The sequence below is a fragment of the Miniopterus natalensis genome, chromosome 17 (genome assembly GCF_054644295.1).
Source record: "Miniopterus natalensis isolate mMinNat1 chromosome 17, mMinNat1.hap1, whole genome shotgun sequence".
Taxonomy (NCBI): Eukaryota; Metazoa; Chordata; class Mammalia; order Chiroptera; family Miniopteridae; genus Miniopterus; species Miniopterus natalensis.
In genome coordinates this window covers 24,014,739-24,034,440 of record NC_142097.1, presented here as the reverse complement: position 1 = coordinate 24,034,440, position 19,702 = coordinate 24,014,739, and the positions used below count along the sequence as shown (strand labels likewise).

The following is a 19,702-nucleotide window of genomic DNA, read 5'->3' as shown; positions in this document are numbered from 1 at the left end:
CATCTAAGTTATTTTTTCATAGTCTCCCATCGCGGGTGGATAGAGGAGCAGGGTTATGTCTTGAGCGTTCCAGCTACATGTCCCTTGTAAAACACTCAGAACCAAATCCCATTCCCTAAAGAACAGAAAGAGAAATAGCAAACATTTAATGAGAGGATCCATGCTATTTCTTCAGAACGCGCTAGATTCATCCCTCACAACTGCTCCTGATTTTCGGTGAAAATATTTGGAGAGCCTAATGTTTCCCAAAGTTTTGGAGAACATGGACACCTTTAAAAATGTCTCTGGGAAGATAAAGTATGTGCATATGGGTAAACAGTAATTAAGCCAGCAGAGTTCAGCAGAATTCAGACTCATGACAATCTACTCAGGGAGCTAAATATTAAAGGCCTTTTTCTCTGTTCATGCTGTTCCCATATGAGCTGCTTTCTGTATCCAAGCAGGGAGTTAAGAAGGGAAGGTTGTAGCTTTTCACCTTCATGTGCCACAGCCGAAAACAGTCCTAGAACTCGTCTGACTGGCTCTAAGGAGGAACGTAAGTAAATAAGACCTAAATAAACAAAAGAGAAACCTGCCCATCACTTGTGGGCAGTAATGTAGGTCACCTTCCCGGGCGCTTGCAGATCAGTGCTTGTTCCTCAGATAAACGTGGAACGTGCTTTCAGTGAATGTCAACTATTATCACGTTGGCAGCAGAGACTTGGCAAAGGAGCAGAAAAAAAAAATAGTCTGTCATTGGGGACCCACTGTAGTAGAAAGAAACTAAGTACCTGAAGGGACTGGGGGATTCTTAAACCTTTCTGGCAGGAGCAAGTACTGGCCTCTCTTTCATGAATCAGGGTCACTTTCATCACCTTGGGAGGTTAGACCTTGGCAGCTCTGAGGATGAAGCATGGCTGCACGTGCTCATGAGAAGAGATGACCTTCCCATCCTGAATCTCCTTGGTGATGGTGAAGATCTTAACCAGCAGTCGGGGCAGGGCTCTCCAGGCACAGCTGGGCTCGGGTATCCCGCGGGGAGCCCAGGGCAATGTGCACACGGGGGCCGGGCATCCCACGGCTCTGGCCTTACTGGTTGTGCAAATGCAAGGCTCACATTTAGCGGCACACGGGTTACAGGGAAGCCTAGGAAAAAATCCAGAATTTTACCTGTGATTGTGGGAGGGCAACAATGGCTATGGAGGAAAATGGTGGTGGTTAATTTTTCAACACGTGTCACTCTAAACAAATACTTCCAAATGCTTGTACTGTCGTTTCACTCTGTACTGTCGTTGGTGGACGGGAAAGCAGCATCCTAGGTTTAGACGTATCATGTTAGCTCCCATTACAGTCAAGGCCGCGGCACTGGGGGAGGGCACCATGCCAGGAGTCACGGATCGGGTAGAGCCCAGCTCTGCTGTTTACCAGCTGGTGCCCTCAGATAACCCTCCTGACTTCAGTTTTCCATCTGTAGAATGGATATAATGAGAGCTAAACTTACAGGATCAACAGTGATAAGGGACAAGTCGAGGAGCTTATTATCTGAAGAAAGGAAGTTAATCAGATATTTTTCTTATCAGGGACTTAATCACAGTGTGTACTCTTGGTGGCCTGAACCCCGCCTAGGGAAGCCTTCTCAGTGCTTCACCAGGAAGCTCCAAAGTGCCTTCTGGGCGTGTTTATAAATGAACAATCTTTAGAGAATTGGAGTTAGAAGCAGTAAGAACTCTTTTTAGAAAGCATCACCTTTCTTTGATGATTCAAGGCCCTTGGGTGTATCGTGGCTCCTTGAGGTGGTAGCCTTGGTTAACGCTGTGCTAGTATAACGTGAACAAACGTGCCAGTTAAAAGAGTGCTGAGACCAGAGTTCACTGATTATTTGGGGGAGGGAGGTCTTTTTAACAGTCGTGACCCAGCTTGCCTTTGGACTGGCTTGCTTCAGAGAGCCAGCGCTCCAGGTCAGTTCCTTATGGGTCGGCATGCTTCTTATCATTTGAAAGCTTTACAACTTCTATGAAAAATACGCCGAAACGCGCATATGTTCATGATGCTGGTGGCATCAAGGGGAAGTGGCTGGGCAGGGTTAGGGGTTTCAGCCTGAGCAGGCTCCTCCAAAGGGCGCAGGGTTGTCCTGCTCGAGCTCACAAAATTCAGACATTCATCTCAGTAGGGAATGTTCATCTTGAAAGAAATCATTTTTTCCCTAGTACTTTTTAAAACTCCAAGAAGTTAAAAAATCCATGAGGAAGTAACCAGGTGCACTGACTCAACAAAACTGAGCTCAGCCAGTCTAGGTTACAATTGTAGGGGTCCAGACAGCACAGCTCGAAAGGGTGTATGGGCCCTTCAATCCAAAGCTCCCCGACCCTGATAAGATCAATGCTCCTGTGGCCCTGTCACCAGTGGTAGCACATACATATGTGTGTGTGTGTGTGAGTGAGTGACTGTGTTTCATAAAGGTGTTTTTACGTACTTGCTGTCCGAGCTCTCCAGAAGGCTGCGGTATGTGGCGATCTCACACTCCAGCCGGGACTTGACGTCCAGCAGAATCTCATATTCTTGGTTCTGCCTCTCCAGGGCACATCGGATCTCTGCTACCTGAGCCTCTAGGTTATCGATCAGACACTGGATCTGGGCCAGCAGAGCTGTGTAGCGGGCCTCCGTCTCCGCCAGGATGCATTCCTGGGAGTCTCTCTACCACATGGGAGGAAGGCAGGATTTATAATGGTGACTCCTTTAAGCCCAGGTCACTTGTGATCTGTACCATTCTCAACAGTGGTTTCTTTGTGACAGGTACTAACAAATCTTCAAGCCCTCTTATTACATCCTCACCAAATAAATCCAAACCCCAAATTATCAGCTATGCTAAGGCTCACTTCTCTTTATTCTCTCACTTTTTTGGCCTCCCTTTAAGTGCTATTTATCTGACTCTTTTTTAATCACCTCCCTCAGAAGATTATTTTATATATTTGGTAGTTTGTAAAAATGCTTTGCCTAAAACAAAATTCTCTCTTAGTGTTTCCCAAAGTGTGTTCATGGATCATTATTGCCATGAGATATTCTTTAAAAAAGGAGTTGCCCAGCCAGGTGTGGCTCAGTGGGTGAGCTTCGACCTAGGATCCAGGCGATCGTGGTTCAATTCCCAGTCAGGGCACATGCCCAGGCGGGCTCGATCCCCAGTCGGGGGCGTGCAGGAGGCAGCTGATCAATGACTCTCTCATCATTGATGTTTCTATCTCTCTCTCCCTCTCCCTTCCTTTCTCTGAAATCAATAAAGATATATATATATATATATATATATATATATATATATATATATATATATATATATATATATAAAAGAAAAGAAAAAGAAGGAATCCACAGTCAATAAGTTTTGGAATCCTGAATACCATGTATCCCCTCCTTGAGATTCATGGTATATATCAGCTTATTAAAGGCCCGCAGGAAGGCCCCTCGTTTAATCTTTGTTTAATCCAGCGTTCCCCAGGCTTATTTGACCACAGAGTCCTCTTTTTTGGCCATAGACCCTTTAACAAACAGAGGAGCTATTGTTCTGAGGGACGCAGTTTGGGAAACATTGCAGGACACAGGTGTCAGGGGCTGTTGCCCTCACTGTCGCCCTCACTGTCGAGCTAGACTTGGTCAGTTTGCTGGGTACCATTTGGTGCTGGGCCTGCCGTTCAACCTTCAGGGCATTCATGGTTCGTCTCAGCTCGATGATGTCCTTCTGGCAGCACTGCTGCTGTTGAGAGCTGGTCACCACCTGCTGGTTCAGCTCCTCCATCTGGAACACAGTCAAGGACCATGGATGTTAGGAAGGAAAACATAACTTTGACTGAAGGGCCCCTGGGAGTGCAGTGTCAGCCCACTGGTTTTGACTTCCCTCCCCTCCCCACCTGCGTGTTGAACCACTCTTCCACATCTCTGCGGTTTGTCTCCATGATAGACTCATATTGACATCTCATTTCTTGTAGAACCCGATTTAGGTCAACAGAGGGGGCAGCAGTCACTTCAATGTTGAGCCTGTCCCCAAGCTGGCTCTGTAAAGAATTGACTTCCTGTGGAAAGAAAAAGAATGTGAAGTCACTTGTTGAACAGATGAGCCCCTGGCATTCTTGTTTCAGCCTAACAGCAATAATGTAGCTTAATTGCGTCTGAACTGTAGCCCACAATAAAGGACTACATGATTCATAGATGCTTTTCAAACGCTATAAAATGACTTAAGGCTATTTCAGATGTGACTATGTGTTCAAATAAGTGCAACATTAAAAGGAATTGACTGGCAAGATCAGGGGTTTAAAGAATTTAGATATTTCCAGGGATGGGTAATGGGAGAAGCAGCATAGAGGTGGAATTTATGGGAGGCCATTGTCTCTATGATATCAGTATGGGTTTATGCCAGTATTGACTTAAACCAGTAGTGGCAAGAATCTGTGTAGGGATGCCTACAAAAATATGGAAGCTGCTGGCCAGCATGGGTCAGGGTTGAGCATCAACCTAGGATCCAGGAGATAGAAGTTTGATTCCCTGTCAGGGCACATGCCGGGTTGTGGGCTTGATCCCCGGGGGGGGGCATGCAGGAGGCAGCCGATCAATGATTCTCATCATTGATGTTTCTCTCTCCCTCTTCCTTCCTCTCTCTGAAATCAATAAAGACATATTAAAAAAACAAAACAAAAATATGGAAACCTGTGAGGACAATAAAATTGGGTTAGTTCCTTCTCCTAGAAAAGCTGGAGAGGACAATGGAGGCTTCAAATACTGTATTACAGGCAATTGGTTTGAAATACATTGAACCAGTGGTGGTAATAGTAGGTATTATCACGGCTAAAAAAACAGAAGAGTATCTAGAGGGGACACCCTTTGTCAAGTTCAACTGAAAGGAACTGATGCTATTTTTAGAGGCTTTGCTGGGGCTTTCTCTAACCTCTTCATGGTTGTTTTTGAGGCAAAGGATCTCCTCCTTCAGAGACTGGACTCGTGCCTCCAGGTCAGCTTTGCCCAGGGTCAGTGCATTCAGGATCTGCCGTAGGCCATTGGCATCTGCCTCCACTAGCTGGCGTAGGGACACCTCAGCTTCATACCTTTAAAAATGAGATGCAAAGTGAAAGACATTAAAACGTAGATGGTGTTAATCAAGCCAAGCAGAACTAAGTGCATTTTCCTGTGGGCCTCTCATCTACTGTATTTCTCTGGTGGATTTTATTCTCTTTAGAGGTGATATCATTTGATAAACATCACCACTTAGTTAGTATTCCTGTATTAGTTTGCTAGAGTGATGCTACATTGCTTTTCTTTGAGATGAGGGAATTTATACTCCTTCCCCTGCCCCTAGAGGAGATGCAGTGTAAGTGCAGAGAGCACTGGATTAGGATTTAAGAGAGTTTGCGTCCAGGAGTGGGCCCTGTCTTGTACTGCTAGTTGTATGCCTTTGCGTAAGTAACTGAACCCCATTAAACCATAGTTTTCTCATCTTAAATGGGGTAACAGTATATTTTTCCTACCTATTTTACTGAACTATTGGGCAGAAATCAGATGGGTTTATATGTTAGAAACTACAGGTACTGCATACACGTGAGTGGTTATTAATCTTAATACTTTATTGAATTTGAAGGTCTCTTCTGGGCTAGTGACATCATGGTACGGACAGAAGTGTTAGGAGACTTATGGATAATCTTACTGGGCGTATTTAGCACCAGATGCGGGGTGAATTCTGTCATGAACAACAGTGTTGGGTGGGCTTACTTGGCTCTCAAGTCATCAGCAGCCAGTTTGGTGTTGTCAATTTGTGAGACCAGTCTGGAATTCTCAGCCTTGGTACACAAGATCTAGAATTAAGAAGTTGTACACACAAATGAGACAAACACCAAGATCCCTTCCTTAAGAACCAAGGGGCTGGTGCATATTTCATTAACAGGGGAAGGCTAGTTAGGCTTTTCCTAGCTATGCTTAGGAAGTCTGGCAACTTTGGAAAATCAGAGTTTTTGTTATTTTCCTAACAGTTAAGCAAAAATTACTTTAATAAAAACTTGTGTAGATGTTTTACCCTTAAAGTATAAAATCCACCTTAAATTTGCGTAACATACCATGATTCCCTAGAATGTAAACGCCGTGAGGGCAGGGACATTTTAATTCACCAATGTGTTCCCAGAGCCTAGAATGTCTGGTGCCTTGTTCAGCCTTGTGCTCAGTAAATATTAGTTAAACTAATAAAACAGAAGAAATCCAGCACATGTAGCAGCAGTATATCACTCTGAACAGGAAAGTTAGGTTCGATGTGGGAAGAAACTGCTTCAACAATTGGGAGATTATGAAGTGAGCATAAAATGGAAAAAGCGGCGATGGGGGGAAACATGGATAAAAATTAAACCAGTTAGGAACTTATTAAAACAAAATTCATTTTCTCGTATCCCTGTTTTCTTATTTATTTATTTTTTAAACAAATAGCCGCAATGGGCTGTTAACACATTTTGGTCCTGAGTTATCTGGTGAAAATAATAGCAGAGTGTATCTCTGGAAAATGAAAATCTATACGTACAACTGTGAATATTGTGTCAAGACGGCAATTTCATTCAAGACATTGTTGAGATTCAAGACATTCTTATTCTACAGAGTATTTTCCAGCATAGAAGGAAGTAAAGATATTGGAGAATGTCAATTCAAAACTTGATTATACAGGTTGCTAAGAATCTTACCTTCTGCTGGAGTTCCTCAATGGTAGCATAGTAGGACCGGTAATCAGGACATAAGACAGGCAGCTCTTTGTTACACTCGTCCAGGATTTTACACTCCAGTTCGGCGTTCTCTCGTTCAAGCATCCGCACCTTTTCCAGGTAGTTAGCAAGGCGGTCGTTCAAGATTTGCATGGTCTCTTTCTCGTTACTGTTGATGCCTTCACCACACCAGCCATGACCATCCATGGAAGGACAGGCGTTGAAGTTGTTTATTAAGCAGATGGGCACAGGACAAAAGCAAGAAGTGGGTCGGCAGCCCTGGGACTGGAGAGTTCTCAGAACGTGGCCAGTGGGTTGGCAGCTGTCGGCTTCAAGACCATCACACTGGCAGCTGGTGTTAGAAGAGCGGATCCTAAAATCTGTAATCCTAGAGCAGCGTTGGCATGGCATTGCAGGAGAAATAGTCATTGAACAGTCCTTGGTATCCATAGCGTGTCCCCAGCTTTGGTTTGTTTCAAAGTCTGTGGTTCCCCTGGATCAAATGCTCAAGCTGCTGTGACTGAGTCTAAATTCTGAGCCCTTTGTGGCTTTTTCCTCTTTGAAGTGCTTATATAGCCTTGCCTAGGCCGTGTCACAGCAGGCAGGATGTTTTCCTTTCTAGTGCTTAGGTCAAATCCCATAGGAACATCTCATTAGTCTGCTTTCTACTTGCCTGAGAAGAGTTACCTGCCTCATAAAAATGCGCGTTTAGGCTGTTACTAAGTCATTACCCATCACAACTACTACTTGTCATTGGATTCAGAGGTTCACATTATTTCTTCAAAAGGAACTGCCGTCACAGTTCTAGCAGCATCTCTTATTAAGTAGGTACGAGCGTACTGAGTTCATTAAGTCCTTGTTGACCTCTTCGCCTGGCATTGAGTTTGAACGGGAATGAGTCCATTTATTTTTCCTTTCTTCCCTAGAAAAGGGAAACTGAATATCTAATAATTACTGGTGTGAACTTAGAAATTGGTATTTTATTTTGTTCTGCCCAGCTGATTTTCCCATTTTCTTTTTCTTTGTTCTGTCCAATCGTTTTCCCATTTTTGTTGTGAGTATGGATTAAAATGTCAGTCTTTAAAGGTAATTGCCAGATTTCTGTTTTAGCTCTCTAGATAGGGTTTGTTTGCTAACAAGAATTTTCTTGAGAAAGAGGCTAGTTACCTTTCGTGTTTTTCCGAAGCCAGAATTTGATGACGTTTTTAGTGCTCAGTGGTTGCTTCTGGTATTACATTAGCTAAAAATTTGTGATGGTCTTGGTTTATATTTGGTGTTTAAATATGATCTGTTGAAAGGTATGTGTGTTCTTTCTCAGGAATATTTATTCAGCATTTTCTTAAGAAAGTTAATGAGTTCCTGATTCTTTATGGAGGCCCTTGGAAAGGATATAATTTCCTTGCCTTTTCCATCTTCTAGAGGCCGCCCACATTCCTTGGCTCATGGCCCCCTTCCACTTTCAAAGCCTGCGATGGCCAGTTGACTCTTTCTCATATGCATCACTCTGACACTGACCCTTCTGCTTCTCTCTTCCACATTTAAGGACCCTTCTGATTGTATTGGGCCTACTCATATCGTCTAAGATAATCTTCCTATTTGAAGGTCAGCTGATTAGCAACCTTACTTCCCCATTGCCATGTAGCCTAACGTATTCAAAGGTTCTGGAATTAGGAAATGAACATCTTTGGGGGCCCATTGTTCTGCATATCACATGATACAAAGAAAAAAACATAAATTACAATAACATCAGCAAATATAGAATGTGCAGAAATAAATTTAGTTAGAAAGGTACGAGATCTACATGAATAAAATGCTAATATATACTGAAGGACTGAAAATTAGAATAAATGGAAAAATATATCATATTCTTGACCTGAAATGCTGTATTCATCATTATAAAAATGTCAATTATCTCTATGTTAATTTAACTTAGATCCCAATAAATTTCTTGCAGTCCTCTCAAAATGTGACTTTTTTCTACTAGACAAGATAATGCTGAAGTTTTATGAGAAATTTAAATAGTCAGGAAAATTCGAAATAAGAAATGCCACAGAGAAATTAGTTCTTATTAAAATATATTTAAAAGCCTCAAGAATTAAAGCAGTGTCGATGCATAAATAGTCAGACAGATTAATGGAATAGAATAAGCAGCCTAGAAATGGACTCCCAAAAAATTGGGATTTAGTGTATGATAAATGTGACATTTAAAATCATTGGGGAAAACACAGAGTATCATATGTAGTTTGGAGACAATCTGTATTACTTGGGGTAGGAGGGCAGGGCAGGCAGTGTTGGATCATACCTTACAGTAGGACAAATTACAAATTGATCAAAGATTCAGAAGTGAAAATGAAATCATAAATGTGCTAAAAGAAAACATAGGAAGATCCTTTACAAATTTGCAGTCAGAGGCCTTTTGAGTAATGTCTCAAAATTAAGAAACTATAAAAGATTTATAAATTTGACTACATTAAATAACTGTGCATGGATAAAAAATACAACCTACAAAATCAGAAGACAGATGACAAACTGGGATAGAATATTTGCAATTACACCACAGACGGTTACCAGAAAGAAAATATAAATGATGGGTAAGGGCGGAGGCACCTGAATAATGTCAACATTAAAAAATTTTAATAAAAAATATAAAAAGTACTTTAGCAATAAAATGCTTAATGTTATCATAATAAAAGGAGATGTAAATTTAAACTACATTGAGATATTTTATTTTTCCATCTATCAGATTGAAAAAAAATCAAAGTTTGATAACAAATGCATTGTATTTTGTAAAGCTTCTCATTTATTGCTGGTGGGAGTGTAAATTTGTGCAAGTTACTATAATAATATTATGATCTAAACAGTGCAGGATTGGCATAAGCTTTGGCAAACAGATCAATGAGAAAGAACACAGAGTCTAGAAATAAACTCACATATATGTCTACTGCATGTGTCCATGTGGAAAAAAGATGGCATTTCTGCAATTTGGAGGAAGACTGATCAATTTTTAGATGTCAAAATTTTCAGTGGTTGAAATTGCTCTTTATGTATAATTTCCTCTTAGTTTATCATCATCTTTATTAATTAATTTGCTGTGGGATGTCTGATTAACTTATGCATTGTTGGGATGTCAATGAAAATTTTGGTCTATACTTTTCCAATAACCATATTTAAATGCATATATTCATAGTTATGCGAATATAAACCTATTACACTACTTCCAAAGTAGACCTGTATCCGATGCCCCTAGAGTTTTAGAAGTCTTTATCACTGTTGGAATGTAGACAGGAAAGGCCATTTGGCCAGTTCAAGTGCAGTATGGTCAGAAAAATGTGAGCTCTCCCATCCTAACACCCTTGAGAACAGGATAGCTAACCCAAGAAATGGACAGATCTAGAACTAAACTATGTCGTTAGGGTAATAGTTTGTACAATACTATGCAAAAACTGTGAAAACAGCTGTGACAGGCTAACAGTAATACAAGATCCCTCAAAGTGACCATCTTATATTATACTTTCCTACTTCAGTTCTACTTTGATTTTGCATAAATCCAGGCAGAAAATATTTTTAACTCCTAAAATACAAATAGATTAGTTAATCCACACAAAATGTTACCTATCATGGAAATTGGGTATAGTTCATTGGGAATTACAGATGGTGAGGAAATTGTTAAACAAAACTACATTTTGTTTCAGCCACAATCTTAACTAGGGCAGGAAAGAAACCATGAGGAATGCAGAGAACAGGTGCTGGGTAACAAGCAGTCTGGAAAATTAATATGGTAGAAATTTCAACATGGGTAAGATACTGCAGTATTAAATTTCTTCCCAATTTTATTATCAGAGGAGTAATGGGGCTTGAACACTATTTCATGGGTTTATTTATCTGGAAAATATTTAATTTTGAGTATTTTCACTACCCTTTGTTGTTAAGTCAGGAGAGTACAATGTAAAAAAAAAAAAATCTAGCATAAAATTTTAGGTCTGAAACTTGACTTTTCTTTAAACCTACCCTTTATTAACTGTTATTATTATGCACTTTATTTCTGAAAATAGAAATAGAAAAGAAAAGAGGAGAACTTTTCTCCAGCTTCCTACTGTGTTTTTTTTTTTTTTTAACTTTTGAAATAATTATAGATTCACATGAATTTGCAAAGATATGGTTACGTCTCACTCAACCACAGTACAATTGTAAAACCAGGACATTGGTACAATGTATGCGTTTAGTTCTATATACTTTTTTTTACATGTGTAGATTCATGTAGCCACCACTATAATCAAGATATACAACTATTTAATCACCCCAAAGATCTCCTTCATGCTGTGCCTAGTTGTCCTCCATCTCTATACTTCTATCTTTTCAAGAATGTGGTGTAAATAGAATCATGCAGTACATGACCCTTCAAGATTGCCTTTTTCCACTCACCACAGTGGCCTTCAGACCTTGAGAACATTTTGGTTGTTTCCCGTTTTGGCTATTGCAAATAAAGCTGCTGTGAACAATCGTGTATTTCCCCCCATTCCCTGTACTTTTAACCTACCTATATCATTATATTTGAAGTGAGCTTCTTGTGGAAAGTATTAAGTTTTTTATTTACTCTGCCAATCTCTGTCCTTTGATTAGGATAATTAGATGATTTCTGGTGGCTGTAATTACTGATTCGGTGGGGCTTACGTCTGCATTTTGGTTTCTGTTTTTCATTTCTTTTTTCTTCTTCCTGCCTTCCTGTGGGTTACTTGAATGTGTTTTAGAATTCCACTTTTATTTATTCGTAGCATTTGTAATTTTTCTTTGCATAGCTTTTTAAGTAGTTCCTTTAGGTATTACGTTATAGATATGTAACTTATCAGTCTACTGGTGCTGACACTCTGTCTCTTCAGTGAAGTACAGAAAGCTCACTGCCCTTCCTCCCTTTACTCGCCTTTTCTTAGAGCATTTTTTTTTTTTCTTTTCTGTCTGCAGCTGCTGGCGTTCCTGGGTGGTTGGTTTCTCCAGTTAGTTCCCAATACAGGTTGTAGGAGACAAAAAGCAAGCCCAGGAGACTCACTGTTGTGCTGTTCCTTGGATGTCAAGGACTCTAGATGGCTTGGCCTCTTCCTCCGCCTTTCAGAGTCTGCTTCTATTTGTACACGTAATTTCCAGGGATTTTTGTCATACTTAGGAAGAGGAATGGGGAAACGGACCTGTATGTCATCTTTATGGAAGTTCTCTACTTTGCTTTTTATATGTGTGAGAATAATGATTCTTACATTCTTCATGTCCAATAACAGACCAATGCACCGTATTGTATTTTATGCAGCCACTAAAATAATGGTCACAAGATGATCTTATATATTTATTAGGATCGAAAATGCTTAGATGATATAGTGAAAAAAATAGGTTATGCAACTATATGCATATGTAACTGTGATACCACTATATGGAAAAACCTATTATAAGAAAGAAAACTTGGAAGTTCCCAAAATACTGACAACTGACCTTGAGGGTGTGGAATTATGACAATTTCCCTCCATCCCCTTTGTGTGCCAAATTGAAAAAAAGGACTCTAGTACTTTTATCATTAAAAATAAAATAAAATTGCCGACTGGTTTTAGAGTGTCCACCTGGGGACCTAAGGGTTGCAGGTTCGATTCCTGGGCACATACTTAGGTTTCGGGTTTGATCCCCGGTCTGGGGTGCATACAGGAGGCAACCAATCGATGTGTCTTTCTCACATTGATGTTTCTCTCTCTCTCCCTCTCTCTCCCCCTTCCTTCCCTTCCACACTCTCTCTGAAAAATGTACTGGGGTCTTCTCGAGAGTGAGGACAGCAGGAAAGTTCCACACAATCATTCTCAAAATCACTCCGAGTCACAAAAAGGCTTATGTAGGAGAAAAAAATATCCTCAGGTGAGGATTAGCAACAGCAACAACAGCAAATTTATTATATTTTATTTCTAAATCCCCTCTCAGAAAGATACATGCAACTGTCTTCCTTGATATTGACATTTTGCATGAATTAGTTCATCTATTTGTATTTGAGGAGTTAAAAAAATATTTTCAGCTTGGGTTTATGGAAGAGCAAACTACATCAAATGGTTATTATATCAACAGTAATAAGCCGCAAAGCTATATTTACCACATAAAGGAACGAAATGCATTTTATTTGGAGATTAGCAAGAAAGCTTTACAGACTCCTAGAATGTCACAAATAAGCAGGCAGGAGAGGAAATGATAAAGCAGAAACACACCAAGGATGCCCAGAGGGCCATTTTAGGGTATGAAAGCCTTCTCGACTTGGCTGCTAGTTTGGACGTCCCTGGTTGAAGCCCCATCTCCTTTTTGAGCACATGCTGGCTTTAGCTCCTCCATCTGCCAGGCTGGGTGTTTGGTGCTCATACACAGCAGCTTTCGACTGTACAAATTACATAAGCTGAGCACTGCTCTCCAGTGTCGCTCGACGTGCTTGTTGTAGAACATGGGTTACAGGGAAGCCTGTGGAAAATCCATTTTGAACTAAGCTTCACGAGGGAAAGCTGGATAAAATGTCAACTCTGAAAAAATCATGCCAAGGTTTGCCCTGCAAATTATGCTCTGAAGGGCACTCTTTGCAGAATAACGTTTGACCTAAGCCTGTCACCCCTGGACCCAGCATTGTCACTTCATGTTCCCTGCAACAGTGTCAGCTGAACAAAATTTTATGTATTTTCTTCACTTTGCAAATGCCACCTTATGTATATTCTTGATTTCCCTTAAATGGGAGACAGGAGCAAAGGGAGATGATTAGATGATCTAATCATCCAGCATGAGGAGTTATATAATGATATTTATTCTGCTTTATAACTTTAGAATATTTTTGAACATTTCTATGGTCATGTGATTAGCGTCAGCTCCTTCTCACCACTCTTTTAAGAAGATCCTTGAACACATTAGGGAGGTTTGACTTTGGCCAGATCTTGGGGAAGCAGGATTTTATATAAGCCTTTTTGTGACTCGAGGTGATTTTGAGAATAATTGTGTGGCACTTGCCTGCTGTCTTCGCTCTCGAGGAGCCCCCGGTATGTGTTGATCTCGCCCTCCAGCCGGGCCTTCGTGTCCAGCAGCACCTCGTACTCCTGGTTCTGCCGCTCCAGGTCGCAGCGGATCTCGGCCAGCTGGGACTCCACGTTGTCGATCAGGCACTGCATCTGGGCCAGCTGGGAGCTGTACTGGGCCTCGGTTTCCACCACAGTGCATTCCAGGGATTCTGTCTGCAGAGAGAAAGAGTGTGAAAAGGGCTGTGTAGCATAGTCTCAGGGGCCAGACTGCCTATTGTTAAATCCCTGATCTCCCTTTTTCAGCTATGTGACTTGGGGGAAATTACTTAGTTTCTCTGAGCCTCAGTTTTATTCTATAAAAAGTAGGCAATGCGAAGTACCTATCTCATAGGATGGTTGTGAGGATTAAATAGGTTAATAATATGTGTAAAGCACTTAGAATAGTGCCTAAAAAAGTTGTAAGGGCTATATAAGTGTTAGTTATTGCTATCACCACTAGGACCATCACAATCTGCAATGTATTTGTGTAGCTTAAGGAGGGTCAACAGCGTTTGGAAGAAAACGTTGAGTATGGGCTTGTGGCAGGGAGGGGTGGTATAGTGTGGTGAAGAGAGGAGGCTCTGGGATTGAACCACTGGAATTCAGCTTCCACTTTTGTTTCTTAAAAGGTGCATGACCTCTTGTTACTTATCTGAGTCTCAGTTTTCCTCATCTGCATAATGGGGTTAGTAAAGGGATTTACCCCATAAGGTTATTGTGAGGCTTGACCGAGATATTCTCTATTGGACCTAACGTGGCACACACTGTGTGTTTGCATGGAACTGGTTAAATGCAAAGTATGAATACCATCCTTTGTTTTAGATATGATTGTGAGCTTGGAAGATTGGTCCTAATCAAAAGAGAGTGAAAACCCACTGGGATGCTTGAGTGCCTTTGGCTCAGAGGTTCCTCTCTTGTTCTGCTCCTGCCCTTCTCCCTGTCTCCCTGTCTCTGGAGGGTGCTGTAGGATCATGCTCAGGCCCAAGAGAGAAGGTCAGGACATCCTATTGGGACAGTACAAGCTGTTGACCTTTCACTTCTGCTTCTAGCTGATACTTGGGAAAGGCAAGAAAATATAATCCTTGCAAACTGGCGATTCAGACTTTCTGCCATATGAACTGTGTGGGGCTCTCTTTTGGGTTATGGAAGAGGGGATAGTGTCTTAGGGCCTGATTCTTCAGTGACAAAACAGAGCTAGTGGTCTTTCCTTACACACCATGCTTTGCTGTGCTTGGAGCTCAATTTCCAGAGCATTGGCTGTGCGTTTCAGTTCTAGGATCTCCGTCTGGCAGCCCTGCAGCTGCTCTGCACTGGACAGCTGCTGCTGATTCAGCTCCTCCGTCTGAAACATAGGCATGATTGGAAAAGGCAAGCAAGGGGGAAGTCTGGGAGCCTGTCATCCTGTTGCCCCAGGTGCCGACCTGAACAGCGAACCATTCTTCCACGTCTCTGCGGTTGTTGGCGAGCACCGTTTCATACTGACAGCGCATCTCATTCAGGACCCTGTTGAGATCGATGGTGGGGGCACTGTCGATCTCCACATTGAGTCGGTCACCAAGCTGTCCACGAAGCATGTTGACCTCCTGAAAGCGGAAATGAAGTAAAGAATGTCACAGGGTGGTGGGGGGAAAATCACTTCGACATCCATGGCATCCCATTTTTGTTTTGGAGCGAAGTGAGTAAGCGTGTGGGATTTAGATTTGGATTGCCTCTGTTGAACCGCTTCATCACTCAGTTTCTTCATCTGCAAAATGGGTATAAAAATTTACCTGTCCCAGAAGGTTATTGTGAGATATATGAGTTAATGTGCATGTAAAGCGGTTATAAAAGCCCTTGGTACATAGTAAGGTCTCAATAAATGCCAGCTGCCATTATCATCAACAGACGTTCAAGGGGAAAATGTACTTTGTTACATTATTCAGCATTTCACTTGTAGCTTCATCAACATAGGATAATCATACACTTTATATTTTATGATTAAAAAAGTTGATAGATGCAGAATATTTTTAAAACATTTGGTCCAAATGTTGCATGAGTTTTGATCCCCTTTTTGAAATGGCCTTCACATGCTATGTTTGTCAGCCTGATTTTCATACTTTATGGCTTAGAGTTAGGCGTGGCACAAAGCCTCCAAGGAAAGCCATTCGTGGAGTTACCTTCTCCACAAAAGCAATGGCAGGTGAAGAGTTTGGCTCCTTCATCTAGCTCTGGCCAGGGGTCACTTCATAGTACATTCATAGACACACAGGAATGATCAGGACGAATAGTAATGGCGCCTTGAGTAATTGCGTTCCAGCGTTAGCAACATTTACCCAAGTTCAGCTTGTATACACACATGGCCTTTGTCAGTTTAACTTGTCAGTCTTAACATTCTTTCAGTGATGTTGCCCCTTTCCTCACCTCTTCATGGTGTTTCTTAAGGCAAAGGAGATCTTCCTTCAGAGACTCCACGTGGGCCTCCAGGTCAGCTTTGCACAGGGTCAGCTCGTCCAGGATCCCTCGTAAGCTGCCAATGTCAGACTCTACCAGCTGGCGAAGAGACAGCTCAGACTCATACCTTTCATAACAAGAGAAATATAGGCGGCCAATGCTTACTTTTTGAGACACTGCAAAGCGCTAGGGCATACTGACGAATGACACATGGACTCAGGGAAGCCACATGCTGTCATTTCTTATACATCCCCCAAAATGATAAATTTGAGCTTTATGAGCATTCTTAGCTTTAAAAAATATAGAATATTTGTGATGTGTTTGTGTGTGTGTATGTGAGAGAGAGAAAGGGAGAGAGACAGAAACCATATATTATATTCAAATTTAAATTAAACTTACTTTGATCTAAAGTCATCAGCCGCCAGTTTGCAGTTGTCAAGCTGTATAACAAGTCTAGAATTCTCTGCCTTCGTGCACAAAATCTGGGAAGTAAGTTATTAAGTAATAAGTGGTTCTCTGAAAGAAATCTAAACATCTGTTCATTTAACAGCTATGCCATTATTTACCTTTTAAAGGTCTTTGTAAGAAAGCATAAAATAGCGTTTAGCCCACTTTTCTTATTAGCCATGTCACTGCATGAAGGAGAAAAAGAGTGACAATTTATAAACGAAACAGGAATAAAAAGGTTTTGTTTTTGAATGACCTAAGACGTCTTGTGGCACTCCTTGGCAGTTGAACTCAGTCACATTTTTTGTCCTTAAGCAGTGTGTATTATGACCATATGCCCACCCATGATAATAAAATTCATCAATAAGAAAGAAAATTATTACTAGGTGAAATTATATGATTAAAAAGGCGGTGTTTCAATATCTATGTTAAAAATAATACAGATAGCGTTACCTACAGAAGTAATTTTAGATACATTCTGTAGATGATAAAGGTAAACTCTAGAGGTGCATGAGTGTTCTGTGGTCACCCTCACTAGACAGCCCTGGGCTTAAGGCTGTTTCCTGACTTTCAGTGCCTTTTCCTCTACATCACATGGCCACTTGGAAGTCCCTTTTCGCTGGTTTCCTTCTAGAACCTATTCTCGTATAAAGATAAAGCAAACCACAGATTGGGAAGGTGGAGCATTAGGACAATGAGACACCAGACCTTTTGTTGGAGATCTTCAATGGTGTTGAAGTAACACTGATAATCGGGGCACACCAATGGGATGTCCCCTTCACACTGTTCTTGGATCCTGCATTCCAGCTCCGCGTTCATCTCCTCCAGGCCACGCACCTTCTCCAGATAGCTGGCGAGTCTGTCATTCAGGAACTGCATCGTCTCCTTCTCATTGCTGTTGAACACCCCATCCTCACACCAAACACAGTTCCCCACCAAGCATGGACTATTAGAAGTCCCAGCAAGGTAGCATGGCGCGAAGCAACCGGTCAGCAAGCGAGACCTGGATAGGAGGCTAGGGGTCTGGCACCTGGATGCAGCACAGGTGCTGGGGAGACAAGTGGTTTCCGCGGAACAGGTTGAAGTATTTGCACCATTGGAAAGCTCAGCATTGGACTCAGAAGAGCAGCATGTGGGGGAACAGTCAGAAGTCATCCTTCTGGAAGCGAGGAACAAAGATCAGACGCAAAACTGAAGTTGCCTGACTCCAAAAGTCTCCTTCCCTCCTGGGACTTTTATATATCTCCCAAAATGGGTATTTACAGAATGCACCGGAAGTTTTCTTTATCATTGTTGGTGCCAGTTTTCATAAGAACATTCATTAGTGTTGTTTATTTGCTGAGGAAGAGTTTTATGCCTCATAAAAGAGGCATAACTTCAGGTTACTAAATAAGGACACCATTTCCATGTGCCAGTAGGATAAAATACTTGTTTCAGAAAATCTTCATAGGAAGCATTGTCTTTTTGATAGAATAAGAAAAGAAAGAGAAAATTTGTTCCATCAATAATTATAGATACAACTCATTACAAATAAGGAAAATAGGGTTTCCTCAGATTTTGATACTGTGCATTGAAAATTGTTCATGTCTCCTTTTAGAATTAATATTAAAACACATTAAGTACCATTTATTTGTTTGTGCCACCACCGTAAAAATGTTATATGTGATTATCAGTGTTTGCATAGCTTTTGTGCTCTTGCTGTGCTTACATGGTAGAGGAGGGAGGTGTGTACTGGATTTAAAGTGTGTGTGTGTGTATGTGTAAATTATTTCTAGTGTGTGCAAATTGAAAAAGTCACTTTATATGATTGATGGGCATAATTTGTGCCCTCCAGGCCAAAATATAAATGAAACCCCAGATATTTTATTGGTTATCAAGACCTGGAGGTGTGAGTTGTTATTTATTTAAAATGTATCTTTATTGTTGAAAGTATTACAGATGTCCCCTTTTTCCTCCCATTGATCCCTTCCACCCCCCTCCCCCCAGGCCTTCCCCATACCAATGTCTGTGTCCATGGGTTATGCTTATAAACATATAAGTTCTTTGATTAATCTCTCCCTACCCACTCCCCCACCCCCACCTTCCCCCTGAGATCCCTCGGTCTGTACCATGCTTCTATGTCTCTGGATCTATTTTGTTCATCAGTTTATTTTGTTTATTACATTCCACATATGAGTGAGATCATGTGGTGCTTGTCCTTCTCTGGCTTATTTCATTTAGCATAAAACTCTCCAGTTCCCTCCAAGCTCTCCCGAAGGATAAGAGATCCTTCTTTTTTATAGCTGCATAGTATTCCGTGGTATAAATGTAGCACAGCTTCTTTATCCACTCATCTACTGATGGGAACTTGGGCTGTTTCCAGATCTTAGCTATTGTAAATTGCACTGCTCTGAACATAGAGGTACGTAAGTTCTTTCTGATTGTTGTTTCAGATCTCTTAGGATATATTCCTAGAAGTGGGATTACTGGGTCAAATGCAGTTCAATTTTTAATTTTTTGAGGAAACTCCATCTACAAGAGATGTCTGAGATTTTGCTGCCTATGTTTTCTTCTAGGATTTTTATGGTTTCATGTCTTACATTCATGTCTTTTATCCATTTTGCATTTATTTTTGTATATGGTGTAAATTGGTGGTCTAGTTTCTTTTTTTTTTTCATGTACATGTCTTAATTTTCCCAACACCATTTATTGAAGATACTGTCTTTACTCCATTGTATGTTCTTGCTCCTTTGTCAAATATTAATTGAATGTAATGGCTTGGGTTGATTTCTGGGTTCTTTGTTCTGTTTCACTGATCTATATGTTTGTTCTTTTCTTTCTATTTCTACTTCTAATTACAGCAGTTCCTTTAACATTTCCTGCAATGCTGATTTGGTGGTGATAAACTCCTTTAGCCTTTTTTTTTTTTTGGTCTGGGAAGCTCTTTATTTCACCATCTAGCTTGAACGATAACAGATCCTTGTTTTGCATTACCTTGAATACTTCATGCCATTCCCTTCTGGCCTGTAGAATTTCTGATGAGAAGTCAACTGACAGCCTTATGGGAGCTCCTTTGTAGGTAACAGATTACTTTACTCT

General features: G+C 41.0%; 2 protein-coding genes and 1 long non-coding RNA gene across 3 annotated transcripts in view; 1 reads left to right on the top strand and 2 right to left on the bottom strand.

Moving 5' to 3' along the window:
- The window catches only part of LOC148091263 (uncharacterized), a 291,917-nt gene that overhangs the window by 104,169 nt on the left and 168,046 nt on the right, over window positions 1-19,702 (top strand). The gene's annotated exons all lie outside the window — the stretch shown is intronic.
- Window positions 864-7,219, bottom strand: KRT39 (keratin 39). Its single transcript, XM_016215058.2, has 7 exons — window positions 6,678-7,219; window positions 5,728-5,810; window positions 4,910-5,066; window positions 3,879-4,040; window positions 3,641-3,766; window positions 2,453-2,673; window positions 864-1,125 (listed from the first exon to the last, which is right to left on the bottom strand). The coding sequence occupies exons 1-7, from the start codon at window positions 7,143-7,145 to the stop codon at window positions 864-866; spliced, it is 1,479 nt and encodes a 492-aa protein (XP_016070544.2). The 5' UTR covers window positions 7,146-7,219.
- On the bottom strand, window positions 13,067-17,779 carry KRT40 (keratin 40). Its single transcript, XM_016215061.2, has 7 exons — window positions 17,333-17,779; window positions 16,577-16,659; window positions 16,148-16,304; window positions 15,169-15,330; window positions 14,964-15,089; window positions 13,701-13,921; window positions 13,067-13,166 (listed from the first exon to the last, which is right to left on the bottom strand). Exons 1-7 carry the CDS (start codon window positions 17,777-17,779, stop codon window positions 13,067-13,069), a joined length of 1,296 nt encoding a protein of 431 aa, XP_016070547.2.